Source organism: Mastigoproctus giganteus, chromosome 2 (assembly GCF_048544385.1).
Source record: "Mastigoproctus giganteus isolate SK-2022 chromosome 2, ASM4854438v1, whole genome shotgun sequence".
In the NCBI taxonomy this organism is placed as follows: Eukaryota; Metazoa; Arthropoda; class Arachnida; order Uropygi; family Thelyphonidae; genus Mastigoproctus; species Mastigoproctus giganteus.
In genome coordinates, this window is record NC_143576.1 from 49,416,585 (window position 1) to 49,435,801 (window position 19,217).

At 36.9% G+C, this 19,217-nt stretch overlaps 1 protein-coding gene across 1 annotated transcript in view; it reads right to left on the bottom strand.

Annotated features, from left to right (window-relative positions):
- Positions 1–14,975, bottom strand: part of LOC150089295 (CAP-Gly domain-containing linker protein 1-like) — a 291,929-nt gene extending 276,954 nt beyond the window's left edge. The window contains exon 1 of the mRNA XM_090388928.1: positions 14,665–14,975. Within this exon, the coding sequence (XP_090245054.1) occupies positions 14,665–14,722 (58 nt within the window). The 5' untranslated portion in view covers positions 14,723–14,975. The remainder of the gene's footprint in view (positions 1–14,664) is intronic.
- Positions 14,976–19,217: the final 4,242 nt, after the last annotated feature.

Here is a 19,217-nt window from a genome sequence, read left to right on the forward strand (position 1 = left end):
GGGAGGCAAACATTCCCAGCAACTTATACCAATGCATTAAAACCTATCTTTCGGACAGAAAGATCTCAGTATCTACACCCTATAGCCAACTCATCTGGCCGGTGTTCCGGGGATGCCCACAGGGATCAGTCCTGGGGCCTCTCTTCTGGAACCTGGTGTTGGACGGCTTCCTCAACAAGGATCTAAACGGAGCAGATGCTCAAGCCTTCGCAGACGACCTGGCCCTAATGCTGGAGGCGGACAATCGTGCACAACTTGAGGTTATTGCAAACCGGGCCATAGACACCCTCCAAGAATGGTCAAAAAATCATCACTTAGGAATATCGCCTTATAAGACATCCTCAATACTTTTAAAAGGCTCCCTTGATATCAGGAGGCCACCTCAGATAAAAATAGAAGGAAAAACCATAAAACTGACCACGGAATTAAAATACCTAGGAATCATCCTTGACAAAAATCTTTCATTCACCCCACACCTCGTATATCTACAAAAAAAGATCAAAAACTACTCAGCCCTCATAGCAAGAGTCTCGCGAAAGGATTGGGGCTTAGGGAAAAGAACCCTGACCATCTTTTACAAGGCTTTCCTCATTACAGCCATCAGCTATGCAGCAGGGATCTGGTTTAAAAAAGCAACCACCGCAGTCAATAAAAGAAAGCTAGAAACGATACAGCGCAGCATCTTACTCACCATCTCCAGAGCATGCTGCACGGTCAGCTCACACGCACTGCAGGCCCCTGTGGGACTCCTGCCCTTGGACTTGGAGATCGTCCGCTATGGAATGCTATATCAACTATCAAGAGGGAACAGTGTAACTTGCATTGGCTTCACCACAGACCCAACCAACAACAGCAATGCAGAAAAGAAACGACTAACCAAATATCTTCAACAAACCTGACAGTCTCGATGGGCGTACGCAACTAAAGGTGAGATAACCCGAAAGTTCATCCCGGACATTACCCAAGTGTATCCCAAACAGCCAAAAAGGTTCTCACCGGGGTTCTACACCACCTTTCTTCTAACAGGACACGCCTCTTTTAATGCCAAGCTGTTAACTTTCGGCATCAGGGATTCCCCATTATGCCACTGCAGAGAAAACCAAACATGGTCACACCTAATGCACGATTGTCCCCTCTTTGAGGCCATCAGATGTCATTTCATCCCAAAGATACGCTTTAACCCGAAGGAACGGGAGCACCTTATATTACATGAGGAGGAGCACTACAAGGCCCTCTCGTGCTTTGCACATGAACTGTTTACCCGGCTGAGGGCAATGACCCAACCTCCCCAGGCCTGATGTAGGACCTGACTACAACTACAACTCATCGGACGGGACTCTGCTCTCATGAGTGCCATTACTTTGTCAACTGAAGAAGAAAGATCAAAGTACCACGATATCGGACGGGACTATGCTACCACGAACATCACAATCAAACATGGAAACCCTGTCAACTGGACCGACAGCACATGTAATTTACCCAACGAGCTTCCCTAGAATGTGACAATCACCATATGCAGGAGTGACAACACTGCATCGGCGCCCAGATAACAGAACAAACAGTGAAAGTGACCACATACCAAGATTGACCACTCAAAATGGAAATAGAAGGATTATAATCATGACCACGACCAAACGGAATGAGACCTTGATCCCATGACCAACATCGGCATTCAACCGATCTATGAACAAGCCGGGAGAGACCTTGTCCCTGGATGTACCTCCTGGTGAGGCCAGTGTCGTGATGCTGTTCTGAACCTGCTGACCTAGCCACTGTGCAGCCAGGCTGCACACACACACACACGCCATATTGGCGACCTGTGCCAGCTCCCTTGTCCGGTCCTTTCTACCCTACCCTGGCAGGGTAAGCTAGAAAATCTTGTAATAACTGAGAGTAAAGTGGAGGAGAAATTGTTGAAGATAAACGCAAGAAAGGCACCTGGGGTGGATGGGAAGTAATCAAACCCTTAGCCATAATTATGAGAGCTTCCTTGGACTCAGGGGAGGTACCCATGGACTGGAGATGTGCAAACGTGACACCAATTCACAAAGGAGGATCAAAAGCTGACAGAAGTAATTATAGACCTGTGAGTTTAACTTCTGTCCTCGGAAAATTAATGGAGGCACTGGTTAAAGAAGCACTGCAGGATCATCTTGACAAGACTTCAGTTATAGCTCGGACACAGCATGGTTTTGTTAAGGGGAAGTCTTGCCTAAACAATTTGATCGGATACTATGATGCAGTCACAAAAGAACTGGATGCAGGGAATAACGTTGATATTACATACTTGGATCTTAGAAAGGCTTTTGATACTGTTGCACATGGAAGACTGCTGCACAAATTGGAGCAGTGTGGCATTGGAGGCAAATTGCTGCTATGGATAAAGGGGTGGTTGAGGGGGAGAAGACAGAGAGTGGTAATCAATGGACACTGCTCATCGTGGACTAATGTTATTAGTGGAGTCCCTCAGGGTTCAGTATTGGGTCCTTTATTGTTTTCTGTATTTATAAATGATATTGATGATGGTATACCAAGCTTAATGTCGAAGTTTGCAGATGACACGAAGGTTGGCAGGGTTGTCAAGGACAGTACTGACACTATGCCGCTGCAACATGATCTGGAAAGGTTGAGCAGATGGGCTGAGAGGTGGCAAATGAAGTTTAACCTTGACAAATGTAAAGTACTACATATGGGAAACAGCAAACTCAGAGCAACGTATCAACTCTGTGGTACTACACTGGCAGTGGTAGAGAATGAAAGGGACCTGAGGGTGGTTGTGCAGGCAGATATGAAATTTTCTGAGTAGTGCAGACGGCCTGCAAGAGTAGCTCATGGTGTATTGTCGATGACATATAGAACGTTTTCTAGCAGGGATAAGGAGGTGATTATTCTCTTGTATAAGGCAATGGTCAGACCGCACCTAGAGTACTGTATACAGGTCTGGAGGCCTCACTTCAAGAAGGATGTAGAGCTGCTGGAACGAGTACAGAGAAGGGCAACAAGACTAGTGAATGGAACAAAGGGGTGCTCGTACGAAGTTTTGCGAATTACAGTGTCTGGAGACTAGGCACCAGCGAGGTGATCCGATAGAGGTGTACAAAGCCTTGAATGGTTTGAGCATGCTCAGTGCTGATGGGATTCTTCCTCTTTCTCAGAATAAACACCTGAGAGGGCATAAATTCAAATCGAGGAAAGACAGATGTAGGATAAGTGTGCGGAAATTTGCCTTTAGCCAGCGGGTGGTTGGTAGGTGGAACAGACTTCCATCCCTTGTCGTGGAAGTTGATAGCCTAAATAAGTTTAAGGCTGAGCTGGACAGGTATTTCGAACGAACAGAGGGGTGAAGTGGAAGTGGTTATATTTTATTTATTTATTTTACTTTATTTTTTTTGGCTGATGCTGCATAAGCTTGCTTTCTTGCATCAAATGCCTCTACTAATGCTAATGCTATTGCTAATGGCAGCCATCAATATATACTGAAGTACACCATTCACCGACTAGCTGATGAAGAGGCACTCCGCCTTGAAATTTTTTTGAGCAGAGATAAGTATTCCACTGTATAAAATAATGATAAGACCACATCTTGAGTACTGCATGCAGGTCTGGAAGTTTCCTTTTAGGAAAGACTTGATTCTGTTGGAAGAGTTCTGAAAAGAGAAACGAGACCAGTCAGGGAAAGGAACGGGTCCTCTTAGAAAAAAAGTTAGTTCTGCAAATTGAAGCTTCCAAAATGTAACCACCTGAGAGTAGGTTGGGGCGTTTAAAGTTCTGGACGGGGTTGTAAGTTAATGTTGATCGCATCCCTACTGTAATTCAGACAACACACGTAAGGGGCACCAATTTCAATTTAGGAAGGATTGTTAGAGGAAAGATATAACCATCCTTGTTCTACAACAGAGGACAATATTCGGTTTGGTATGGAAGTGGATAGTTTGATAAATTTAAGGAATTGGTCAAATTATTAAAAAGAATGCACAGGTAATATGGGCCGTTTTTTTTTTTTTTTGGTTGATGCTGTATAAGCTTATTTCTATGCATCACTTGCCAATACTAATAATTTGTATGTATCTCATGTTAATAACAATACGCTGATATAGGACACTTATGTGATACAAGTGTCGAGTTATTTCTATATGCATATCTAATGTTCCTGTTGCGTGATTTGTAAGAATTATTATTCTTATGTGAAATACAAACGTATATCTACGTGAAGTCTATTCAGGGATATAGCAAACCGCAATAAATTTATTTAATAATGAACTGCAGGAAAACACGACAAACATAACTGGTGTTCCGATAAGGCATTTGCAATATTACGCAGCAACCGGTTCCTAGGCGTTCTTAAAGGAGACCTAAAAAGGGAAATGCAGGAAGTAAAAAATCCCACTCTCATTGGGTGTGCCACTCAATGTTAGAGATAAACAAAGTTTACGCCAAAAGAATAATGCTCAGAGCTCATATTTCAAACAGTTACTATGTCGTTATTACCATTTTTGCACATTGTCCCTTGTCAGTAGCACTATATGTGCTTACAAGGATACTGACTACATGTTTTTTTTTTTTTCGGAAGCCGCAAAGTGGAATTTTATTTATTATTATTTTTCCTAACTTTTGATTTAAAATTAGTAATGTAGTATTTATTTATAATTCCCTAATTAATTTGGTGGATATATCCTTTACTTGGCTTAAAAAACCGTAGTTAACTTCCACCGGATGTATTCTACCATAAGAACGTTCGAATTTTTTGCCATTGTTTTAGTATTAATATAGGAGAAAATTGTAGGTTTGTAATTGTAAAAAAACTTTGTGCCACTATAATCAGTATTAGAGGAGGCTTATGAACTGAAATTAAAAGAACTACGCACGAATTTTTATAACCCATCTTTAGCACGTAGTCCGTAACGTACAACATTAATATTCGTTGAAGATTAGTAACGGTGAGTTGGCGTAGATACAGTGGAGACAAAAAAAAACTGCAGGAATGGAATCCTGATTAATTTGATTTTCCCACACTCCACTTTAAAATCTCGCCCTTTATCTAAACCTTGGTTTTCCAATAAATGTGCTAAGGCTTCTTAAGAGAAGAATGTTGCATATCGTAATTGGCTTGTTTCTAATTCTTCAGTTTCATTTTCTGCCTACACCAAAGCTCGCTACAATTGTAAAGCAGTTATTAATCAGTCCAAACTAGAGTTTGAACAGGCTAAGAGTAGAAAACTTGCTTCTTGCCCTAATGGTAGCCGAGCATTCTGGTCCCTTGCCCATCTCTGTCCAAACCAGATGGTTCTGTTGTCACTTCAGCCAAGGATAAAGCTTACCTGCTAGCATCCCATTTTTCTTCCAACTCATATATTAATGATCTTGATAAAACACCTCCCACCATTCCCAACACTCTCCATTCAATGCCTCCCATGGTCTTCCGTCAAAAGGATGTCAGTAAGACACATACATACATATTGAATATATATATATATATATATATATATACATACACATACATACTGAATATATATATATATACACACTGAATATATACATATATATATATATACACACACACTGAATATATATATATATATATATACACACACTGAATATATATATATATATATATATATACATACACATGCATGCTGAATATATATATACACACACATACATACTGAATAATATATATATATATATATATATATATATATATATTTTTTTTTTTTTTTTTTTACTATCTGCATGTTTTTACTTCTTACTATCTGCATGTTTCTCTTTGCGGAACAAATATAAATATAAAATAAAATAATTAAATTTAAGTTAACTTAAATTTAATTATTTATTTATATTTATTTATATTTATTTTTACCGTATCCATCACATAGGGAGCACCACATATTATTTTGACGACTATTACATTATGTCCTAGATACGGTAAATATGTAGTATATATTATATATTTAATCTTATTTTAATCATTAAATTACGTTCTCTATCGGGTCAACGATGATTAATATATGCTTACATTTATATTTTACTTATATTTCTTACATTTGATTCTAATAATTCTAAAATTTATTTACATTTGATTTATATTTGGTCTATACTGGTTTATATTTGGTTTAGATTTAAATTACCTAGCATATATTAATCATTACAGAAACAGAGAACCTCTTGTCGTTTTATGCCTTCAGTCTGGGTGGTTGGCCCCAGTTGAAGTCATCTAGATTGTCAGTAAAAAGCGATAATATTTTTTTTTTTTTTTTTTTGCATTTTCTTAAGTCCCTGATAGTATTATTATTTGATTGATTTACTTTTTCGATTATTTTCTATTATCCCTAATATTTTATAGACATTATTGGTGTATTGCATGATTGCTTGCAACTGCATTGACCCATAAATATTAATTACAGTTACTGTCGTTTTAACTTTCTTTTCTTTTTTATCACTAATATAATTATAAATATATATACATACACACTGAATATATATATATATATATATATATATATATATATATATATATATACACACTGAATATATATATATATATATATATATATATATATATATATATATATATATATACACTATCATTGAATTTTATTAAATATTAACATTAATTAAATTATAATAAAGTGAATAAATAAATAAATAAATAATTTTTTTTCGTTCGATTGTTTATTTGGGTTATTTTTATGTTAATTTTCGCTCTACAGTTTTTGCCATACTACTGGCTTATGTTTTTATTTAATTTAAAATATTGGATGTGTTTCAGCTTCATATGGAGGAATTGCATGTCGCTGCCTCTAATGAATGCCTAATTATTTATTTATTTATTTATTCACTTTATTATAATTTAATTAATGTTAATATTTAATAAAATTCAATGATAGTATATATTTCGGCTTCATATGGAGGAATTGCAAGTTGCTGCCTCTAATGAATGCTTGATTATTTATTCATTTTATTATGATTTAACTTTCGTCAACATTTAATATAATTCAATAGTAATGGGTCGATATGCTAATTTAGCAACGCCTGTGTCGCCATCTATTTTCCTTTTTTTTTCTATATAAGCTGATTCAGCTTACAGTATGTCAGTGGTGTGGCTTTGCTCTAGAGTGGTGTCTGTTCTATAGTTTATTTTTCGCTGCATAAGGACCACCGCCGTGCAAATCCTCTGCACTGGTGGATCGATCGGAGGAAGGAGGGTGAATTGGTACTTCGATCTTTTCACCACGGCGACGATTTGTATAGCGATTGAAATGCAGCGATTCCATGACCATTATTGGCCTCGTGGTCCTCTGTCGATATGGGGCATAATGGTCAGTCTATATTCTGGATCTGGAACTAATGCAACTAATTGGGTCATTGGTTTCAGCCCTCGATTATATAAATGCTTGTTTCATAATGAAAGAATTTTCCTTGGATTCGGTTCACATAGGTTTCGGAAATTCACGGTGGTGAACAAGTGTTTTAGATGTCTGGGTTTTGGACATGGTGCACAGTCATGTTCACACAAGACTGTTTCTTGTGGTCACTGTGCTAATGGGGGTCATGTTTTCGCTGAGTGCCCTCACAAGGAGGATCCTCCACAATGTATTAATTGTAAGAGAAGAAACAGAGATTGTAATCACTCCGTAAGGGACATTAAGTGTCCTGAGTACGTGAGAGCAGTGGAATTAGCAAACATGCGCATCAATCATGGATAATAACTCCTCTGATTTTACCTCTGGAGCTTTGCAAGGACATATAGATTTAAAAATTTTGCAAATAAATGGTCAGCGCTGTCGGGCAGTTACTGATGAAATAAGGGTGATTGCCTTGGAGCATTGTATAGATATTGTTTGTATACAGGAGCCATTTTATTCCTCACAAGTGGGAGGGGCAGCTCATAAGATTATGGGTTTTCCTTCTTCTACTAGAATAGTAGCAGCTGTGGATGTTCCTCCAAAATCCGCTATTGTAATTTTTAATCAAGACCTTGTTGTAACGTCAATCACGGGTTTGTGCTCGGCGTGTATGACAAGCATTATTGTGTCTTCACAAGTTTCTTCTTTCTGCCTAGTGTCACTGTATTGTCCTCCATCGGAAAATATTCAGATAGCGCTTCATAATTTGGAAAATATTTGTTTAAGATATGCATCCCATAATCTCATTGTGACTGCTGATTTTAATGCAAAATCACATTTTTGGCACAGTGGATATACTGATGTGAGAGGGAACCAATTTGAAGACCTCTTATTATCTCATAATCTTGTTGTTCAAAACCTTCCAAATAAGCCGTTCACCTTTTCAACTGTAAATGGAGAGTCTAATATTGACGTAACTGTGACATCTCTTCGTATGTGCGATTCTATTTTGAATTGGGAAGTCAATTCTGGTTTAGTAAATAGTGATCACCGTGCAATTTCATTTGATCTCTGTTTCGAAGTAAGGGAAAAGAGCTTCGCTACGAGTGATCTGTCTAGATTTTCTATGGACCGTGTTAACTGGAACAATTTTAAAAATTATTTGACTACAGTTTTCGATAGTGATAATTGTGCGATACCTGGAGAGAGTTTAAATGGTATGACAGCTTATGAATATGTAAACTATGTACAGTATCATATTTTCCAGGCTTGTGTGCACTCTACGAGGAGAAAAAGGACTAAAAAGTTGTCTGTGCCGTGGTGGACTCCTGCTTTGTCTTCTCTGAGGTCTCAGGTATGCCAGGCTAGGAAAGTATACCAAAGAAATAGACATCTCTCTAGTGTTGATGTGGAATCATTTAAAAATGCCTATAAAGAGAGAAGAAAGGCCTTTCATAAGGCTATTGCTGAGAGCAAGAGAACTTGTTGGCAAAATTTGGTTAATGAAGTTGGTAACAGAGATCCCTGGGGTCTCGTGTATAAAATCTCTCGTAATAAGTTGCTTTGTGGAGAAATATACAACACTGTATTGAACAATAATGATGAGACATTGGATTGGTTTTCTACTGTGGAAACGATTGTTAGAAGACTATTTCCTCAGGATCTTCCTCAAGATGATTCACCTGAACAAACGGAGATACGCCGGATGAACTCTGAGTTTACAGGAGCAGGTGACGCTGAAGCTGAACTCTTCAGTTTGGTGGAGTTGGGTGCAGCAGTAGCTAAATTGAACGTTAAGAAATGTCCAGGTTTAGACTTAATTGAAAATCAAGTAATCATTAAGTTTTATGATTACTTTCCTCAAATTATGTTAAATTTGTTTAATAAATGTTTCACTGAAGGTACTTTTCCAAGACCGTGGAAGATGGCACTGCTAAAGATATTGCATAAGCCTGGTAAGCCCAGGACTGATCCGAGAGCATACAGACCAATTTCTCTCTTGGCGAACATGGGTAAGGTTTATGAAAGGTTACTTGCTCCCAGAATTTCTGCGATGTTAGAGGATAAGCATCTGTGTTCTGCTGATCAGCATGGATTTAAGAAGGGGCACTCTACAGAGGACGCCATAACATCTCTTTTAAAGTACATTAAGGATTCTTCTGAGAAATATGTTCTTATAGTCTTTATAGACTTCGAAGGAGCATTTGATTCGGTATGGTGGGAAAGTGCCCTTCGATCTCTAGTGCTTGCAGAGTGTAATAGTTACATATTTAACACTATAAGGTCATACTTTCAGGACAGATTTATTACTGTGCGTGCACGTCATCTGTCATATAGTGCCAGTGTCTCGAGAGGCTGTCCTCAAGGTTCGGTTTTGGGACCTCTCTTTTGGAATGCAGTTTTAGATCAGTGGCTTGTTAAGGAGAGTACAGAGGTTGCTAAGATAGCTTATGCTGATGACCTTGTGATTGGAGTTTCTGGGCGCTCCAGACTTATATTGGAAAGAAAAATACAGTCAGTTTTAGATGATTTAATGGAGTGGGCCAATTTGAACAAATTGAAGATCTCTGCAAGTAAGACCTGTTTTATGGTTTTTAAGAAACAATTTGATTACGGCAGGCCTCCAAGAGTACTTTTAGGTGGTGTTCAAATTCCTTATGTTGCTAAAACTAAGTATTTGGGATTAATCATAGATGACAAACTTTCCTTTTTCCCACATGTTTCACACCTAAATGTAAAAGTAAGACACTTTACAGGCTCCATTGCTAGGATTTCTCGTAAGGAGTGGGGATTGAATAAGAGAGTGTTGTCATTGTATTATAAGACTATTTTCCTCCAGATAGTGGCATATGCGGCTGTTGTTTGGTTTTCTGTGGTAACTAAAACTAGGATTCGATAGAAACTTTTATCGCTTCAGCGCTCTATGTTATTAACTTTATTGAAAGTACCTAGAACAGCGTCTACAAACGCCCTACAGGTAATTGCTGGTACCATGCCATTGGATTTATTTATTGTCTACAGAAGGTTTTTGTACAAATTGAAAAAGGGTACATCAGTAACGTTTTTGGATATTACAATTGATTTGGAGAATAATATTAAAGAAGAAAAACAACGAATATGGAACAAATTAATGGATTTATGGCAGACCAGATGGGAAAGTGGTGATGTTGGAGCTGTGACGAGGAAATATATTCCCCAGGTGAACTATGCATTGGCAAAAACCGTGGCATCTTGGTTTACGCCTTCTATGTACACTTCTTATTTGTTAACAGGACACGGCTCACTTAGGGCCAAATTATATGAGAGAGGGTTGGAGACAGATCCTTTCTGTACATGTGGCGAGCAGGAGACTTGGATGCATGTAATTTTTTTATGTCGGGAGTATAAAGACCAAAGGCGGATTTTGATGGCGCATATTCCTGACTTATCATTTGATACAGTGCATTTGCTTATTGCAAATCGTGACTGTTTTAATTTATTTCAGGAGTTTTCAGCTGCTGTTTTTGCAAGAAGAACTGTTCTCAGAGCCTTTCTTCAGAGGCAAACCTAGTGTCTTAATTGTCTTCATGGAGTTTCACTATTGGTTTCTGCATCTGGCTGGCGGCTGGGGTGCTGGACCTGATTCATGGTGTTGGGTCTGGTGCTCTGGTTGGTTGTCTTTTGTGCTGCAATCATGAATACTCCATTCTGGATTCTGCCGTGCTGGATCAGATTCATTGCGTCGGGTCTGGTGGTCTAAAGCGTCTATTATCCATGGCGTACAGTTGGAGATTGCTGGATAGTACCGTTATTGGTTTTGGAGGTTCCAGTGCATGTGAAACAGCAGCTGAGGAAATATTCAATTGAACTGTGATTTTTGAAGTTTATAGTTGTGCCATCCAGACTATTGAATATTATTGTTGTTTTATTATATATATATATATATATTTTTTTTTTTATTATTATTTTTTTTCCCTGCTGGCTCCCTGGCCAACCCGGGGCGCGGGATTGCTGGCACTCACTGGTATTGCACTACCTCCAGTGGGTGCGGGATTTCAAGTGCGAATAGCGCTACAGTAAAATCAGACTCAAGTAATTTAACATACTTTTTAAGGACTGCTTTGTAAAGACTATATATTCCCAAGTTCTCAAGGTAGATTTGGGCTTATGCCTGGGAGCTACCCTGAATAAGAACACACTTGCACACACACATGAGAGTTTAATGTTTGTCAGAGCATATAATTATATGTAAATATATCTTGTATATAAATCATGTATATACTTTTATGTACATAATGTTGAGACTATATTGTGTGTAATTAATAAATGAATGAAAAAATGAAAAAAAGTCTATATTTATTTTGATTTTGTTATCGTTTGGTAGTTCCTTTAACCCTCTTTTGGTGATATTTCACGTCTTTCGGAACTGGTACCTCTCGGGGGGGGTACCGCTAAATTATTATATAATTGGCATTATCGTAAAATTTGTATAGTTTTTATTAATCGGATTTAAAACTCGAAATTATATAAGGGTTATCGGGCTACTATTATGTCTATTCTTTTTTTTCGTTCGATTGTTTATTTGGGTTATTTTTATGTTAATTTTCGCTCTACAGTTTTTGCCATACTACTTATGTTTTTATTTAATTTAAAATATGGGATATATATATATATATACATACATACTGAATATATATATACTTTATTATAGCCATCACATAAGTATATTGTGATGACCTGGTTTCATTGAGTTCAGTGCTGTTACTGAGACAGGAACTGTGACTAGCAGTACTCTGGCAGGCCACACCACATGAGCTATACTCTCCGTCTGAAAATATTAGTTGAAGAAAGTTGAATACTCTTTAAAAGCTACTTTAAATTTGCTTTTAATAAAGATTTCATCCCGCCAAAGTACGCTCGTAATTGACAGGGAGCCACAAGTCCTTTAAGAACACATGGATATCTGAATGGCCATTGACTTCAGATTTCGGTCCACACTTCCACCGCCTCAAACAGGGACGGATTAAGGAAAGAAAAGGCCCCCTGCGATATTTAAAATTAAGGTCCCTTTAATATATATATATTGCACATACATATAAATACAAATATCACGTAGATTTTTATATTTATATTGTGAATAATAATTCCTTGGAAAAAAATATAAAATAAGAGGTTAAAAATGTTTTGTTTTTTTTTACTTGAAAAATAAAGTAATAATAAAAACAATTTTAACAGAAACTTAACTTATTTCTTGTACAATAAAAAGAAGAATCGAATTTAAACACTAGTTAAGTTTAAGTATGACTTTTTATTACACGTTTTCTTAGTTTATTATTAGCAATTTTTCTCCCTACTTTAGAAAATATTTACACTGAAAATGAGGCCCCTCTTCGGGTGAGGCCCCGGTCATGGCCGATTTGGCCGTAGCGTTAACGCCACCCTGGCATCAAACATCTTTTAGCTATGCTAATCGATGTAATCTGGTTACAGCTTAAAGAACGTATCTCGCTCATTAGTACAACTTGGCCCGCTGCTTCCGAGTCCAGTACATGCTGTCAGCACCATTTCAAATGGCCTCTTCTGGGTTAGGTGTTGTCAGAGGAACATAGCAGCTGGTTGCAACACCTAATGAAGTTGTACATGAATACAATCCTTTTCGTAAATATAGCAGGATCTGATGCAAGTTGCTGCGAAACCACTGGAGTGAAAGTAGACAGAGAACAGTCTCGTACAGAGACCATCTGAATGATTTTGGAATTTCTTCTGTATGCTGCTTGCAACGCTGCGAGTCACATTCAGTTCAGTTCAACCTGTTCACCTTGGACTGCCCTTTTTCCATTTTTATCCTCCGTATTGTTGTCCACTTCAAAGAATCAGCCAAAAGGTGCCTGTGCAACAGTCGCATAACGATGGCAATATTGAAATCGATAGCACATGCAATACACAAGGAATAGTGAATCGGAAAACATGCTTTTATGTGATTACCCAACAGGTCGCACGCCACAGCATTTGGCTTCTTTAAATTAAAAAAAAAAAAAAAAAAAAAAAAAGGGGGCGTATGCCGAGCACACGCGGTAGATGCTGGTTAAAAAGAAGTTATTTCACAGAGGAAATGTACGTAATAAGTTTGTTTTTGCGTTCCTATTAAATGAAACAAATTCCGTTTATACTCCGGTAAGATCCCATGGTGGTGTTTTTTTTTTTTTTTTAATTTTGAGTGCCAGTGTACATCAAGCAGAAGCAGCCCGAGTCCTAAGATTTTCTAAAACCGGGGAAATAATGTAAGGCAGTGTTGCTGAGAGTAATTAAGCTTTAATCACTACGTTAAAAGAAAAAAAATCCGTCCACAGTATTTTAATCTCGATTTTAATCCCAATGATCGGGGAGGAAGCTATAGCTATTATATGGACTGCCTCTAAGATTACTAAGAATTGTATTATGTTCAGTGAACTGACTTTTTGAAGGCACGCATGCTAAAGATTTGCATATTTTGTTTATCACCTACATAAATTTCTGTATTTCAATTATATGTTTCAATAGCGAGTAATAAAATTAATACACATAATTATATGCACAGAACTGTCATACATGGAATTGATACGTTTCGTTACGTTTCTTCCGATATCAATTACGTCTATGAAAAAGAAATCTTAGAAATCTTTCTGAAGTAACTATTTAAAATAATTGAAACAAATTTCATATTTGTTGGAGAAGTAGAATTATATTTTATAAATAAAAAAAATGCGTTCTGTAAAGAAATGCGGAGATATGGGGGGAGTATAACCTTTTGTCATATTATTAATAAAAAGGATAAAGAATTAATAATGATAAAAATGAAAAAAATATTTACCTGGAACAACTAAAGACAAAGGTAAAATTCTTTTGATGAAATGACAATAATAAAGCAAATGGGATTACAAGATTCAGAGAATAATTGAACTATTACAGCTTCTCTTAACCTTTTTTATTTTACTATTGTTCCATCTGAAACGAAGAAAGTAAGGAAGCGTCGTCTCCATCTAAAACGAAGAAAGTGAGGAAGCGTCGTCTCCAATATTATACTTTATTCATTAGATGGTCTATTGTACTAGTAACGACGTAAAAGCTGCATTCTCTTATAGCTGCAAATCCACATAAAGTATTTAAGGTTTTATACAAAATGGTGGTTTTGTACAAAAGATTCTATAAAAAAATTCTCTATAATATCAGCATACGCATAAATAATTTCAAAGATAAAAAACAATATCCATACACGTATTGAACAAACCAATTTACTCTATACTGTATTTAACTACGTGTAAAGATTTTCAATAGCAACAACACATTTTATGAAGAAACTAACCTTTACTTCTTCTTCCCCCAGATCCATCAACAGATTCTTCAGTACTGGACGCTGGCATAATGATTCCTGTGCAGCCTTATCACACCTATTACTGAATAATCCTAATGTGTTCCTGTACTTTCCAAGCTTAGTAATTTCTATCCTGCGTGCTATGTTACTCAGACTGTTATAGCCGGTTTCCAATAAAGTAGAAGTACGTATGGCGCAAAATCTTGACGAAATGCTTGTCGTCATACACAACAATGCGTGAACGCGGCTAGTGAAATAACCACTACGAACCTGTCCGACAAGCTTCATGCATTCAACTACCAACGGAGGTGAGTGGGTGCCTTTATTTCTATATCAGGCGATAATATGTCTAGCTTATTTCGTTAGGTAGCATTTACGAATCAGGTGACTAGAAGTGCTGGGGTAGACACCACACCCTGTAACCGAGTAGCCACCTTTAAATCTCTCACTTATGGATGATTGGGAGCATAGAGAAGTACTCTATGATTGGGAGGGAGGAATGGGAGGAGTAGTGAAAAGAATTCTGAAAGTTTTTTTCACGGAAAATACACATTTTTAGATTACTCTCCAAAATAAAAATAATTATAATAATTTGTTAAAATGATATTTATGAGACAAAAATTGCTAATATGATAACTATTTACTTGTATAGATATATATATTTTTCATTTAGGACCTTATCAACATCATAGTTTAAAACAGCGATTCTCAAATTCATGGCCTCCATGGGTAGCCCAGTTGGTAGAATCGCCATCCTCCCTTCACAGGGTGGAAAAGACCTGGATCCGAGTTCAGTCAATGACGAGAAGAATTTTTATAGGCCTTTTTCAAAATGTGGCTGAGTTATTCCGTCTTCAGGCGAGGGTAGCATGATTCTTTCTCCCAAAAACTCGGGTTTTTCGTCCAGCAAAACCCACCACAGAACACACGCAATTTACATACAGTATATACGGAGCAATGTAGCCTTAGTCGCTAATGCTCCTAAAAATCCAGTAACAACTCGTACAATCAAATGCATCCACGTACAGCCAATAACAATCAAATGGTCGACACTTGCATAGAAATGCAGTAAATATATAATTTTCTAAAAATACTCATGCCAAAAATTTGCATTAGTTGCCAGAACTAATGCAGAAATCTCATTAATTACATGCCTATTTTAAAATTTTCTTTAAATATTTATGTATACACTTGTACATTTGTGTACCTATGTGTTTTTATAATAAAAAATATATACACATCCGCCTAAAAGTTTGGAAACACAGCATATATGACACCAGTTTTCGTTATTTTTTTATTATTGGTTATTTATATTTTTTTAATTAGCTATGGTAATGTAAGGTTTAATATATTAAAAAAAAAACATACTGAAAGTATTTCAAGATTTTTTATTAATCATTGAAAAGTTTACAGAAAAAAATATTGAAATCATTAAACAACTATACCAATTTTTCATCAAGATATCCTCCACGAGATTTTATCACTGCCTTACACAGACGTCGCATTCCTGTTGATTAATTTTATAATAGTGTCTTGACTAACATTATTCCAAGTGATCTGCAAGCCTTCCCATAATTTTTTTTTGAAGATGGAAAGACTTCACTAACTTGATGGTATAGATCAGTGGTGTCCAACCTACGGCCCCGCGGAAAGTATCCGGCCCGCTATTAATTTTTATATGGTCCGCGCAGAAAGTAAACTAAAACAGATTTAGAGAGTCACGCCACTGCGCGTACAAGCATGCGAGCTTCGAGCTCGACTATATGAAACGTGTACATTTAGTCCAATGCAGTCATATTGTACGCTAAATACAGTTATGTACATATCAATCTTTTCATATTGTGAAATTATACTATTTTGATATAACTTGTTCATTGTATTGAATTGTCACTAATTTGTATTGAATTAAAAAAATCATCCTTAAAAATGTTCCAAAAGAGGAAAGTCGATTTGGAGTGTCGTGTTTTTAATCAAAGATGGACTGAAGACTTCTTAATTGAGTACGACGAAAAAGCAGTGTTAGGAGATTGTATCAGTTTTTAAAGAATATAATTTAAAACTACACTATGATTCCAATCATAATTGATATCATCAATATAAAGAAGTGTTGCGAAAAGAAAATTGTACAAAGTTACAAAACGAATTAAGAAAACAACAAAACTGAAAACATATCAGTCAAGAAATTTATTTACTGTAAGTGCCGGTTATCAAGTTGCACTTTTGATCGTTTTTGAAAGTAAACCGTTCAATGATGGTGAATTTGTTAAACGTTGTTTGCTAAAAGTTGTGGAAGAACTTTTTCCGGAGAAATGAACAATGATATGACATTAGTTTATCTCGACAAACAATTATGCGAAGAGTAGAAGGCATTGGAAAGAATTTGTTCGAACAACTTTTGGAAAACATAAAACATTTTATTGTGGCACTGGACAGTAATGATGTAAATGACACCGCCCAACTGCTTATCTTCATACGTGGAATTAATGATAATTTTGTACCAGTTGAAGATTTAGCTGATCTACAAAGTATACTGAAAGGACAGAATCAAGAAGCAAAATTTATTGATTAATCAATAAGCAAAATTTATTGATTAATCAATAAGCAAAATAAGCATATCCTTAGGGCACCAAGGGAAAGGGGCATCACAGTTTTTCCCCTAACTATCTCACCAACTTTTAACTCTTTTTCTTTTTTTTTTTTTTTTTTTTGAAACACCAAACACGAGAGGTATTACAACCTATAGTACTTAGACCGTACTTGGGTTGGAGGTTGAGAAGACGAAAGAAGATATTTGTTGACATTAGACTTGAACTTCTGCAGAATGTAATTTTCAGGAAATACGTATGAAGGAAGGTTGTTCCAGAAAACGGCAGTTGAATGCATAAATGAGGAAGATGAAAAGTTGGTTCTGTGAGGTTCAAGTTGGACAGTAAATGGATGTTGGCTGGTGGTGGCACGTGTTTGGACTGTTTTGAAAGAGAGACCTGGAATTATAGAAGCCAATTCAGAAAGCCCATGGAAGTATCTGTAGAAAAGGCATGCACTCAATTAGTGTACGTCTATCAGACAGAGAGTGGAGAGACTCTGTTAAAGAGGAGTCATTAATTAACTTAACTGCTCTCTTCTGAATGGAATCTAGAAGCTACTTTAGTTGATTTTTTGCAATTGTTCTCATCTGCAGTGTTTCACTTTTCTCTACATTGTTTAAAAAAAAGTGAAGGTTAAACTTTTTTATCACACTGAAGGTTAAACAAAATCCACTCTCAATTAGTGTATTTATTACAATTTTAAAATAGTAGCTTTTGCGAATTTCATGTGTATTTTTTAAAACGCATTCTTCTGTAATTTTTAGACCCAAGATGACACGTGTTCAATTAAGTGGTGCAAAAAAAAGAGTAGTGCTAAAAACAATCAACAAAAGGCTTTGGATTTAGCGGCCAAAACTGGAAAGCTGGCTAATTTCTTCACAAAAGTTACACAGCCTGATCTTCCAAATCAAAACTGATCTCCACTATCAGAAGCAACTTCTACTGTATCCGATTATGACAAGATTGAAGATGAACAAAGTTCCACACCTATCAATACCGCTCGATCAACTTCAAGATCAGAACATCATGATGATGTTTTCGGTGTCAGAGGCTGGCTCAACTGTCACGAGTCTCACTACAGATCACACGTTGCCCATAAATTCTCTTGATATATCTAGCGTAAATGTTGAGGCAAGTTGCTCTACAAGACTGTCCAAAGTTGAAAAGATTGCTGAAAATGAAAATCTACTGGACCAAGGTGAAATGATTCAGCCTGCAAAAGATGAAGCAAATAAAGCGAAAGATTCAGAGTTGTGACGAGGTTTTTCTATTGATGTGGATTATTGGATTGCTTGCGGACACAGTCAACACCACAATGGGCCACATGACAAATCTTGACGAACTTTCAAAATTTGCAAACTAACAAGATACTGTTCACAAAAACCTTTGGGTAAAAATTAATGGTGAGCAATACAAGAGAGAATTGTTATTGTGTTCAACAGGGTCAATTTTCTGCTTTGTTTGTAACCTTTTCGCTCCTAAATATTCCTCGTGTTTTGTTGAAAGAGAAGGGTATAAGTATAGGTATGTTGAGTGTCTGACGGCTCCGGGGATTTCTCCCATCTCTGCGTATGTTCTATGTATCGAGTGACAGTACCCTGTCTATGCCAGAGGTTTAAAAATAATGTATGGGTCATGTGGTATGTAGTTTGTTTTGCCCATTGTTCATCCGGCCTGTTGGCCGCTTGGCCCCCAGTGGGACTCGGCGTTATCATACCTAGCGACGGGGACCCCGACCGGGTGTACCAAGAGACTAATTGTACTCTGGCAGGTCCTGCCACTTACTTTCCTGGGATTTCGGTGACTAGGACCTAAAATAAAGGTTGGAGCTATCGCTGTTGATTTAAGTAAAATTGCATTTAGAAAGCGCTGAGTGGGGTTTTACGCTGAAAGAACTATTTCTAGACAGTCTAAAAGGTCGGGCAAAATTTGATGTGACTTAAATTTGGACATGTG